Genomic DNA, 12530 nt, shown 5'->3' on the forward strand with positions numbered 1-12530 from the left:
AGGCCCGGGCGGGCGGGCCTGCGGCAGCCTTGGCAGACTGAACGCAGATGCCTGGGGAGCGGCCTCAAAGCCCTGCTGGGAGAGAACACAGAGCGTGAGCGAGCCCAGCCGCGGGCTTCCCAGCAGCCTCTGAGACTGGCCACTCCACGGAGGGTCTGGGGCGCCCTTGTCCCCTCCCTGAGTGTGGGCCCCTCTGCCCCAACAAATCTAGAGCAGCTGACTGCATGTGGGCCCCGTCGACGGGCGTGAGCGTGCGCAGCAGACCAGGGCCGGGATTCCCAGGCGTGCGGCGTCTGCCTTCTCAGGTGGGCACATCTGGCACACCCCTGCATATCTGTGCACACCCTAACCCCACGAGATGCCTTGACAGACATGAGCGCTGGCCCACGCGGGAGCATGCACACAGGCAGGCTCCAGGCAGGGAGTCAGAAGAGGAGCATCTCAGCGCTTCTCTCTCTGACCCCCCAGTCCAAGGTTTGGGGGCTGGGGAGGCTGGAGGAGAAGTGAGGGCGCACCTGGGGGCGTGCCAAAGGGCAAACTCTGTCCCTGGGGAGGGAGGTGTGGCTCATCTATGCTGGCCTCCTGGGACCTCCACATCTGATTAAAGCTATTCCCCAGAGGTTCCAAACCAAAGGCCTGGCGGGCGCCCTTCCACCTTTGGCACCCCTCTTTGGCAACAGTGGGGCTTATTCAGACCACCCTGGGGACCAAGCACCACACCGGCTCTTCCAGCCCGTCCTTTAGTCTCTCTAGTGGCTCCCGAGAGGCCCAGCAGCTTCCCCCACTCCCTAGCCCTCAGAACTGTGCCTGTCCCTTTCCTCTGACCCCCTTCTGCACCCACTGGGGCCTGCATCGGGTTCCACCACTGGGCACACGGCGCATCTCCAGGCCTGAGGCCCCAGCAGTGCCAGCCATGGCAGGAGCCCCTGGGCGGGCCCAGCACCTACCAGCAGGAGAGTTCTCCATCACCTCTGCCTGGTAGGTTCCCTCAGTGAAGAGGGGGTGGTTGTCATTCTCATCGGCAAGAGAGATCAGCAGCAAGTCAAAATCCTGTGAGATGGGACAGGGGCAGGCTGTAGGCTGTGCTCTGGTAAAGGGACCCCTTGACAGAGGGGCTGGGAGGTGGAAGATCCAAGAAGCCTGCACCAGTGTCCAGGGACCTGGCTTCAAGCCCCCACTCCTTAGCAGCTCACTGGTTGGCCTTGGGCAAGTAACTTCCCCTCTGTCTGGGCATCAGGTTTGCAGTAGAGCAAAGGGGGATCTTAACTCCTTCAGGGAGGTAGCGTGAAGGTCACAGGCAGGGTGGATCTGAGTGGTGCCGAACCATGTACCCTGTACCCCGGGATGCTATCACCATTTCAGAGGGGCAGGAACCACGGCTCAGAGGGGCGAGCTAGCTGCCAGCCTCCCCCACCCCCAACCCCTCAGCACTGCTGCCCCCAGGATGGCCAGGGCCCTCCAAAGCATCAGAAGGAGAGGGGGAAATGAGAGCCAGAAAAAGCAGGAGAGGAGGTAGGAAGCAAGAGAAGGAAGCGGGAAGGCACCGAGGGAGGCAAGGGCCTTAAGATACTCCAGCCCGCAGTCTCCTCTGGCTGAACCGATGAGGAAACCGAGGCCCAGGGAGAACAGTGCCCTGGCTGAGCCACACTGCTAGCCAGGAGCAGAGCCGAGATGAACTGAGCCCAAATACTTGTGGCCTCAGAGGTTGGGAAGAGAGCTGACCCCTCCGACAGGGGACAGGGACTGCTACGCAATGCCCATTGCCTTTTAGTAAAGAGTCCATTTCTTTGGCTTTTGAAGGGAAACGCAGTGCTTTCAGGGCCTCAGTGTGTGTGAACGCACAGCCCACAGGCACACAGATGGGGTGTGCGCCAGGTGTCGGTGGCGGGAGAGGACAGCAGCTGGCACCCACTGAAGGCGGCCACTGAGGGGTCGTCCCGTTCCCAGCACTGTGCTGAGGACCCCCTTCATCCTCTCCACAACTCTGAGGTGAGTGTGATCTTTTTCAGAAGAGGAAACGAAGGCCCAGAGTGTTAATCTGTCAAAGCCACACACCTAAGGACAGGAAAAGTTGGGATTTTTTTCTTTCTTAAGCTGGGATTTGAATACAGCACTTGCTCATTCCAAGACCTGTGCACCTGAGCCCCAGGCCTGCTGCTTGTGGGAAAGGTGATGTGTCGTGTGCCCCTCGGGCACCCCACGGGGCCCACTGTGCCCTCCGCCTCACCTTCCTGGCTATGCGTGGGTTCTCCGGGTTGTCCTTCACGGAAATGGTCAGCTTGTACTCTGGGATCCGCTCACGGTCCAGGGGCTGGTTCACAGTGACGATCCCTGTCTGGGATGTGCAGGGTAGGTGAGCCGAGTGGCCACCTGTTCCCCACTTTTGGCTCTGACCCACAGATGCCCAACTGCTCAGTCTGCAGCTCCAGGGGTGGCTATGAGCTCTCTCCCTAAAGCACCCAAGAGATGGTCCAGAGGGCCAAATGTGGGCTGGCAGGCTCCTGCCAGGGTGAGGGTGAGTGACCAATCCCCAAGGTCTTGCTGTCCACAAAGTATGGGCCCTTTGACGATGCCATGGTGTCTGTAGTCTACGGACACTCCAAGAGGCCAAGTGAGCATTTCTGGTGCATCATGGACAGAACCCAAGTGTCCCCAGAGGCTCTAGCCCCATCTCTGCCCAGGACAAACCTCAGGTAGCTCCAGATGGACACCAGAGATGGCTGCTAAATTGTAAGAGGCCATTGATTTGGATGAGGCTTTGGCACTAGGAACCCAGAGACCAAACCAATATGGTTAATTCGGGTAACTGCAGTAGCCAGTTAACTATTTAAGCTGTATCCATGACAGACAGACAGACAGACAAAGCTGTGCTTATGCTTTACTTCAGGGAGTTTTGTTTGTTTTCTGGCACCAGGGATTGAACCCAGGGGTGCTTAACCACTGAGCCACATCCCCAGCCCTTTTTGCATTTTATTTAGAGACAGGATCTCGTTGAGTTGCTCAGGGCCTCGCTAAGTGGCTGAGGCTGGCTTTGAACTTGCAATCCTCCTGCTTCAGTCTCCCAGGGATCACAGGCGCGTGCCACGGCGCCCAGCAAGTGTTTTGATTAATGCTGATGGATCCATTTATTGGCTAGAATTCCCTTTTAGTAAAGAGTCCATTTCTTTGACCAGAGCCTGCTCTGGGCATGGAGGCCGCCCCACTGAAGAACTTTTTTTCATGCTTTTTGTTTCTTCCTCACTGAGCTCTGCTCTATGCAGTTTGCCTAAAGGGATTTTCCCTTTTGACACAGCTCACAGGGATCTCCAGGATTCCATGCGGGAAGCAGGAGGCCAGACCGCAACAACTAAAGGCCTCTAGGACAGGGTCCCCTTTTTGGGGAGGGCCCTTGGGGGCCTACCGTGGCGTTGATGAAGAAGGCCCGCTCCCGGTTGCCTGCGGTGATGTTGAAGGTGAGGAGCGCGTTGCAACCGCTGTCGGCGTCGCTGGCCAGGACACGGGTGACGAAGCTGGAGACCGGGCTGTTCTCACTGATGGTGATGTTCATGGGCAGGTTCAGCAGCACCGGGTCATTGTCATTGATGTCCAGCACCCGGATCCCCACCAGCATCTGGGGCCAGCCAGAGGAGGGAGTGCCAGGAGCGGTGGACATGAGCAGCAAGAGGAGGCATCGAGGGAGGGAAGGCCCGGAGGCCAGAGGCCGTGGGGAAGACAAAGAGGAAGATGCAGGTCAAACAAAGGCAGGAGAAGGAAAAGCAGGAGGCGGCCGAGGCGGAGGGAGGGTGACTAGCCAGGCAGGGCTGCCTCTCCCCAGGGGCGTGGGGTCAGGAGTGCCCTGAGCAGCCACAGCCACCAGGCCCTTGCCCAGCCTCCAGGGATGACTCTTAAGAGGGACTCAGGGTCTTAGACTGGCCCCAGAGCAGCCTGTGGCCCCTCAGGGCAGGAGGGTGACAGTATTCGCAGGAATCTCTATGAGGAGAAGAGGGGGGCAGGAAGGGGAAGCCCTGGAGTGGGGTCCTGTACTCACAGTGGAGCTGAGTGGGGGCACCCCCCGGTCGCGGGCACAGATGGTCAGGTTGTAGAAGGCAACAGTCTCCCGGTCCAGCTCCACATCCTTCCGCACCCGCAGCACCCCTTCCACGGGAGAGATCAGGAACTCCCCTGCGGCCCCCAGAGAAGGCGGGAGTTAGCCATTAGCTGGGATTGGCCAAGAGCTGCAGAGGGCCTGGCTTCTCCCCTCCCCGTGGCCAGCCCCCCTGGCCAGGGCTGAGGACATCCAGGGTGCCAAGCCTCCACTGCGCCCAGCTTCAGCTCCATCAGACCAGGGGAGCGGTGGGCGTGGCCGCTCACGGCCCACGTGTCCGCAGTTCCAGACCAATCAGCACCCTTCCCCGGGCCGCCCAGGCCCAAGACTGACCCTGGGTAAGACGGTTGTGTTGGAAAGCGGGGCTCCCTACCTACCCAGGGACACTCTTTCCAACCACTATTGATCACAAAGTAACTATGGCGTCAGGTTTTTTTTTGTTTGTTTGTTTTTTTCTTTTGTACTGGAGATGGAACCCAGGGATGCTCTGCCACTGAGTGTGAGAAATAGAAAGTTCAGTGGTCAATTTTCAAAGTATAGCTTTTAGCCTTAATTGGGATGTAAGATCCGATTGTAGCCATTTAAACTGTGGCCCTTCCCTTGGCCCACCCCAATTTTAAAATTAGACAATCACATAGACTGTAACCCTGAGCCCCTCCTATCAGAGCAAGGGACAGGGCCGCGTTCGGGATAAAGACAGGTGAACTGCCCTCCCTCTCCCCAGGTGTGCTCACTTGTGGGAGGATTTTCCTTGGTAACGCGGCTTCTGCAGAAGTAAAGTTTGCCTGGCTGAGCTACTTCCGAACATGGGTCTGATTCCTTGCGGCACCCCAGTATTTCTAACATGAACCACACGCACAGCCCTTCTGATTTTGAGACAGGGTCTCACTAAGTTGCTGAGGCTGGCCTGGAATTTGTGGTCCTCCTGCCTCAGCCTCCAGAGCTGCAGGGGTTACAGGTGTGTGTCATACACCTGGCTTGGTGACTTCCCATCTCTCCCAGACACCACGACTTCTACAAGGGGACACTGGGGAGGGACAAGGCTTCATGTTAAAGAATGCTTTGTAATGGTGGGCAAGGTGATGTCCTCTGTTTACCGCTCTGGCTGCAGAGGGGGTTCTCCTAGAGCACCCCGCCTGGCCGTTTGGGGTTCAGTCCTTATCTCAGCCTGGCTGAGTCAGTGCCTAAGGTATGAACCTTAGAATCTGACTCTGGCCTATCCAGTGTCGTGTCTTTTGACAAAATGAAGCCAGGGCCCACAGAAGGCTGACCCCTTGCCTACTCTTCCACAACAAGATAATGGCAGACCCAAGATTCGAACCCTGGCCTCTGGGTCTTGGCCCACTGCATCTCACAGGACTTGTGGGCTTTCCAGACAACATGCTTGACAGGGTGAGCGGTGTGGGAGGTGGCAAGAGACCAGGGAGGGGAGGACACCAAGGGGGCATGTGGGAGCCTCACTGGTGCAGAGAGAATGGACTGAGGCTGTAAGTGGAGAGAGCCCGAGGACCAGCGGTCACCCCTGCAGTCTCCCAGGAACTGACCCAAGAGAAAGTCACTTTCTTCACTTTCCCTCTTGCACTTGGGGATCAGGCCCAGAGTGGGGTGCTAACTGGCTCACAGATACACAGCACACGGGGACAGGGCAAGGAGAGAGGCCCAGGCAACCTGGAGATTTCCGGTGCCTGCCTCACATCCTAGGCTCCATTCCCAGCCCCCCACTCCTCCCAGGTGCCACCTGCACCTGGGATTTACCACCAGCCCTTCCGCTCCCAGTCTCCCCTTGGCCCCTACAGGCCCCTCCCTGCCTGGGGGGCGGAAGGAAGCTACTTCCAGCAGGATTTCCTGAGCCCCTGATGCTCCAAGGTCTCCAAAGAACTGGGGATTCCCTTTCTAGGGATTTCCCAGCTCTCTGGCCATTGGCTGGCAGATGGCCTTCTGCCTTCTCTCCAAAGCCAGGGGGCGGGGGAGGCCCTATCACTGTGCTCTTGAAGGCCTGGGGGGCTGGGCTCAGGCAAGACCCTGACAAGGTCAGCTTGGGGATGCAGGAAGTGGGCAGGCTAAAGTCCATTCTGCAGATCAGCCTCCTTAGCAGCTTGCCCCAGGACAGATCTCACCACCCTCCACACCTGGAGGCAGGAGGTTAAAAGCACAGGATTTCAATCCCGTCTTACCCAGGTCTGAATCCTAATGGTTGCGGAGCCTGGCCTTGACATCCCTATCTGGAGGTGCCCTGGCCAGGCTGTGCCAGGCCTAGGGAAGGCCTGGTCCACTTTGCGTGCATGGATTCATGGCAACTATGGGCATCATTAGGGGCAGCTGGAAGGAGTCCCAGGCAGCCCTCTGGGGAACTGGGAGTTCTCAGTGGGGATGAGGATGTGGGAAAGGGGACCAAAGAGCAGGTCTGGCCAGAATGGGCAGCTGGAGGTCCTAGGGTTCCCCACCACAGAACCCCCTCCAGGCTCCGCTGTAGGGGTGGGAAGGTGACCTTTAAGCTGGGCGGCCTGCGAGTGACACTCTCTTCTCTGATGGGGTGTGGCTAAACGGGCTCTCTCCAGAAAAACAGTCTTGAGTTATAGCAAGTGTCAACTTTCCAAGTTTCCAGCATGACTAAAGAGGAGGGAGGGGATGTGACCCGGCTGCTGGCTCTGGGGTCCCGTTAGGTCATCCCTGCCTTTCTGGGATGGGGTTAGTGCAAGGGGAGCCTGAAATGATCTTGGGGCTCTACATGTCTGCTCTTCCTGCCTGGGGAGAGGGAGCCCCAGCTGGGGTCACCCTAGGGAAACCCCAGCCTCTCCCACTCCTTCAGGGGACATCTCCACAAGCCTCCCCCATTCCTAACCGGGGAGATTTCTCCTGCGCTGGGCATGGAGCCGTCTGTGGTGTGCTGGGACATGGGTGAGCCCGGCGCCCAGGAAGCTGGGGTGGGGACCAGGCCCTTCCCAGGAGGGGTTCAGCTGCCTGTCCAGCATCACCTCTCAGTCGGGCTTTGGTACCTTCCTAGGCAGGACCAGGGACCCCCATAAAATGACAGAGTCCTGTCTTGTGAAAATAACAGGCAGAGACTATGCTGGTTTTTGGAAGATAAAGGCATGGTGCTTGGCCAGAGAGGAGACTTGGGGACATGAGAGGGTGGCATGTCAGAGTGGAGTGGCCTCCGCCAGCTCTGGACAGCAGGGGCTCTGAATCCGGTGCTCTGGACGTGGGTTATTTTCCCTTTAGCCTCTTCATGGCCAGTTTCCCCCCACTTTGTGTTCTATCCCCACCCTCTCCACTTCCTGGGTGGCTTTAATTGTCTCCGTGTGACAACTTCCACATACCTGTCTCCAGCCCAGACCCCTCTCCCTGTGCTCCCCTCCCTCCACGCCTGCAGGCTCGTGTGTGTTAGAGGCGACGCTGTCCTTGGGCCACTCAGGTCCCCACCCTGACTTTCTCTCACACTCATGACCAAGCATCCTGCTGGACAGAGTGCCACCTCTCACCCCCAGTGATGCCACCATCCCAGTCCCAGGTGGCCCGCCTCTAGCCTCAGTGTCTTCACCAGGCTCCTTCCTGGGCAGCCCTGTGCTCTCTTCTGAGCATGGGAACCAGAGTGACCCTGTCCCTCCCCTGCTCAAAGCCCTCCCATGTAGTCGGCCTCCTCCGTCAACACCAGGTCCTCTTAATGGCCCTCAAGGTCCGAAAACCTCTGGCCCAGCCTCCTGACCTCATTTCTTCCTCCTCATCCTCTTGCTTAACTTCAGCTGACCACAGGGGCTTTTGTTTCTCATAGACATATGGCACCGCTCCGAGGCCGGGGCCTTGGCCCTGGCTGCTCCTTCTTTTGGGGATGCTTTTCCCTAGAGAGCTGCTCCGACTGTTTCTTACCCCCTTCAGATCTTTGCTTAAATGTCACCCCTTGGACAGGTCTTAATACTTTATCAGTTAGTAAGTCATCTACCTACTCAGCGTGTTGTCTGGGTCCTGTCTCGAAGGCAGGAATTTGTGTCTGTTGTGTAGCCTCGGTACCTGGCATGCGGCCAGCACATACTAGGTACTCAATAATAAAGAGTCAGGTGCCGATTCTCACCATACCCCTGTCAAGATCACCCCCCATCTGATGGATGGGGAAACCGAGGCCCAGAGAGGGCAAGATCACACCACAGGGTGACCAGCTGCCTTGAGACCTCCCTTCCTGCCCTACTACTGAGTGGGATAGGGAGAGGCCCTCGGCGGAGGGGGGGTGTCCGCCCCCACCGCCATATGCAGACCCCCTGCTCACCCAGAGGGTCTCCGTCCACCAGGCTGTACTCCACCTGCCCGTTGGGGCCTGAGTCCCGGTCGTGAGCCAGGAAAGTCCACACCCTGGGCCCCGGCTGGCCCTCGGTGACATCAAAGGGTCCCTCATAGTCCCGGGGGAAGGTGGGCACGTTGTCGTTGATGTCGTTCACATTCACGAGCACCTGAGTGTGAACAAGCTCAGCAGGGCCTCGCTCCAGCCAGCCTCCCGCTGGGTGCAGCTGCCCTCTGGGCCCCGCTCCTCCATCTGGACCTGAGAATGCGGCTTCACTCCCTGGGGCCGATTCCTGTGAGGCCATGGATGTGGGAGGGCATTTGAAGCCAGTGTGTGGATGGGTCATCAGGCTCTTTTGATGGGCATCACAGATGTAATATTGTGAATGCCTAGGTTTTTGCTGCCCTTGGTCATTTCGCATGATCTCCTATTTTCTTCTCCCAGAATCATAGTTTTTTTTTTTTTTTAAATCCCTCTTTCATAAATGAAGAAATCAAAGCTCAGAGAAGTTAAGTGAATTGGCCAGGGTCACATAGTAAGGAAGTGAAAAATCAGGAGTTTGAACCCCTGTTGGCTTAACCAGAGTTCCTGCTTTTCCCATGAAGGGGAGGAAGGTGTTTTCACCTGTGGGTGGAGTCACACAGAGTTTTAGCAACCTCCTTAAAGTCACACAGCTAGTTTGGGTGGGCTGCTAAGAGCAGGACAGCACTCTTGGATTTAGCCATTTCCCCTGGACAGTCTTCCCAGACCCTCCCCCTTTCAGCTTTCTGGGCCTGTTTTCCTCCCACTCTACACTGGGGCTGGGGGCTGGGTCCCGGGTCCCACCCACACACCGTGGTGGTAGAGGTGAGGCGGTGGGGTAAGATGGGGCACTGGTCTGTGGCGGTGACAATCAGGGTGTAGCGGCCATGGCTGATCTCATAGTCCAACTCCTTGATGGCACTGATGACTCCCTGAGGGATGGACAGAAGGAACAAGGGTAGATTGATGGACGGCAGTTCCAGAGCAGCCTCTGACCCGCCCAGGAGGTGGGCCCTGGCCCTGATGGAGAGCCCTCCCACCCGGCTGTGCCTTCCTCCCGGACCCCTGTGGAGCCCCCAGCAGCCCCTGCAGAAGCTCCCCAGCCCCGCGCGGCCCTCAGTGCTGACCGTGTGCCTGTCGATCCGGAAGGTGTTGAGGACGTTGCCTGCGATGATGGCGTAGGTGACGGTGCCATTGGGCCCCTCGTCCAGGTCCAGTGCTCGGACAGTGACCAGGCTGGTGTTGACCGTGTCTGGACCCTCATCCAGCAACACCTCATAGTGAGGCTGCGGGAACACGGGAGCGTTGTCGTTCTCGTCCACAATGGTCACGTACACATGAGTGGTGGCCTGTGGAGAAGAGCCCGTCAGGTGCCCTGGCCCGGGGCTGTTCTCCCAGACTGAACTCAGTGTGATCCAACATGGGGAGGAAAGCGAGGGAGAGGGAGGGAGGTCACCGGCTAGTAGAGGAAGAAAGCACAGAGGCGCAGTCAAAATCGAGCTGGGCAACTGCTTAGGTCTGAGATGGCACCTGTACCATCACTAAGATGGCCAGGCTCATGGCAGACATCACTAATCAACCACAGCACTGCAGAGGCCAGACCAAGATTGGGATCCTCGTCAGCACAGTGATCTTGTGATTAAAACTGGCAAACTGATGAACCCCAGTTGTCACCCCAATCAGAGTCTTGCCTGGGCCAGGGCCTTATTGACCCTGGGTCTCCTTCCAGATAATAAGAGACAAGAATGTGGGGCACTAGCTATAATTCAGTATTTAAGGCTCATGTTTTATTCATGTAAGTGGAAGAAATATTTATAGTTTGTTTTTTTTTTTTTGTACCAAGGATTGAATCTAGAGGTGCTTAACCACTGAGCCACGTCCCCAGCCCTTTTTATATTTTATTTAGAGACAGGGTCCCACTGAGTAGCTTAGGGCCTTTGCTTAGTTGCTGAGGCTGGCTTTGAATTTGCGATCCTCCTGCCTCAGCCTCCAGAGCCATTGGGATTCAGGCGTGTGCCATCATGCCCAGCCTTATTTTTAGCATTCTGAAGTGGGAGGACATTAGGTTTGGGGAAATTTCATGAGCAGAATTTGTTGAGCCATAAAAAATAAAACTCAAAGAATATGATTTCCAGGCAAGTTTTCTAGTGCTGCGATTGCCCAGCTCTAGCTGATGCTTGGGATCACAGTCGAACATAAGTACTGTTCCTCCCATCAGCACTGAGTGTTCAGCACTCAACATCTACTAGGGGAGGCTGATGTGAATGACACTGGCCAGATTGTTATATTGTGTGCATGTACGAATATGTGACAGTCCCACCATTATGTGCAATCATTGTGTACCAGTAAGAAGAAATGGCTGATGGGGCATCCTACATGTAGGCGAAAACAAAAATCTGAGATTAGCCTCCTGCTGTTACTGCTCATCCCTGGCCCCAGCCACTCCATTCTCCACCTTGCTGTCCCTGGGGGGTGGTCCCTGTGGACTGCCTTACCAGGCTGCCTTGCTAAATGCCGTCCAGGTGGGCTTGGCCAATAGAAGCCCCTGCAGAAGACAGGAGAGGGGCAGAGGGAGTGGGGGGATTTCTTCCACCCTCCCTCTGGCCCTCCCTGCTTGGGGCTCTGGGTCTCTAGCTGGAGACCCCCATCACAGCTCCAGTTCTTTCCCTGGTGGCTCCAGCAACATCACCTCCTCCTTCCACATGGACACATGGTGCTAAGGGGTTCCTGTGCCCGCTGGTGTCGGGGGGCGTCCACCACACTCTCTTGAGTTGAGCCCTTTATGAGTGCCATCTGTTTCCTGCCAGGATCCTGACCCGTACAAACCACTACTAGTGACTCATCTGAAACATCTTGGTTATGACAACTGCAAAGATGCCCTAGTGAGAGAATATGATGAGGCCATGGTCAAGGTCAGAGAACGGAAAGCAGGTGGTCGTACCAAAAGCTGAATCTAGACAATGTGTGTGCAACCTCTTCCTTGGTCCTGGCTGACTCTGGAGCCACCTATGGAGGCCTAGAGAGATGGACAGGGTCCCTGAACCCAAGAAGGCTGTCACCGCCCCTGACAAGGTGATGATTCCTAGGACCTGTAGCTATGGCTCTCAGGGACAGCTTTTCCTAAAACAGGTAGGACTGGCAACCTTGAAATGGAGCTGTGTGACCTTGAGCACGTTGCATTCCCTGTTTGAACCTTTTTTGTCTGTTAATAAAGAAACCACTTTGACCTCTAAAGTCTCTTCTGATACTGGTCTGCCGTCAGTCATGTGGCCCGAGTCCCTTCTCAGGAGGCATCTTTTGGGCCTTAGAGTCTGTGGGAATCTTTATTAAAACAGCAAGCACATAAGAAGGGAGAAATGCATTATTTTATCAGTTTTCAACTGAGTGGAGAGGGGACAAGCACCAAGTCTGGGGGACATATCCTGAAACTTTGTCTCAAGAATGAAACGTGTGCAATCTCTCCTGTGTTATTTGAAAGCTCAGATGGACTTTTCATCCTTCTCCATAATGGATTTGAGCGTGGGGGCCCCAAATATCTGAGCAAAGATGACTGTCCAGGAAGGCCACCGCTTTCAGGTTGTAGCTGTGTGGGGGCCGCTGTGCAGACCCACCACCATGAGAAGCTCCACCTTGAGCCCTGGGAAGGTGGTCTGCCTTTCTCTGGCCTCGGGGGTGAGCAGGAAGTCGGGGCCCCAGAGGCTGTTCCGACTGAGTACTTCCTCCCTGCCCTGGTGTCGGGGCAAGAGTGCTTGAGGTTTCTGGACCAGGCCCACACTTTGGGCAATACCTCTGTGCCCTACCCTGACAACGCAGAAGGTTCAGTGCTGGGCAGTGTGGTGGGGGAGGAGGGGAGAGAGGGGGAAGGGCTCTGCAAACCTCACCTCACTCTGCCAGAAGCAGGCTGGAGTGGAAGAGGGCCCAGTGCCCACCTGATCTCAGTTGAGTCGGTCCCTTCTCTGGCTGGAAGAGAATGCATGCTCTGCCACTAGAAAGGGCCAGGACCTCCTTCCCAGGTGGGATCACAAGGACATGATCATAGCAGAGGACCTGGGTTAGCTCCTGGCAGCTTCTGGGGCTCCCATCCCAGAAGTGCTCCCTGGGTCGAGGGGTCTGGGCCTGTAAAAGGACACCTAGTAATAAATACCCCCTACC

General features: G+C 56.7%; 1 protein-coding gene across 1 annotated transcript; it reads right to left on the bottom strand.

Annotated features, from left to right (window-relative positions):
• Positions 1 to 635: 635 nt before the first annotated feature.
• LOC139705476 (cadherin-23-like) lies at positions 636 to 9947 on the bottom strand. Its single transcript, XM_071611709.1, has 8 exons — positions 9915 to 9947; positions 9506 to 9727; positions 9191 to 9310; positions 8346 to 8526; positions 4028 to 4161; positions 3401 to 3610; positions 2228 to 2335; positions 636 to 1050 (listed from the first exon to the last, which is right to left on the bottom strand). The coding sequence occupies exons 1-8, from the start codon at positions 9945 to 9947 to the stop codon at positions 796 to 798; spliced, it is 1263 nt and encodes a 420-aa protein (XP_071467810.1). The 3' UTR covers positions 636 to 795.
• Positions 9948 to 12530: the final 2583 nt, after the last annotated feature.

Source organism: Marmota flaviventris, chromosome 4 (assembly GCF_047511675.1).
Source record: "Marmota flaviventris isolate mMarFla1 chromosome 4, mMarFla1.hap1, whole genome shotgun sequence".
NCBI lineage: Eukaryota > Metazoa > Chordata > Mammalia > Rodentia > Sciuridae > Marmota > Marmota flaviventris.

What these genes read in the sequence shown, in the direction of transcription:
- LOC139705476 (XM_071611709.1), bottom strand. Translation starts at nt 9,947, where the DNA reads ATGTCTGCCATGAGCCTGGCCATCTTAGTGATG. An exon ending in TCCGGATCGACAGGCACACG is followed by an intron (nt 9,311 to 9,505) that starts GTCAGCACTGAG and finishes TCCATCCCTCAG; the next exon opens with GGAGTCATCAGTGCCATCAA. An exon ending in CCTTCTTCATCAACGCCACG is followed by an intron (nt 2,336 to 3,400) that starts GTAGGCCCCCAA and finishes TGCACATCCCAG; the next exon opens with ACAGGGATCGTCACTGTGAA.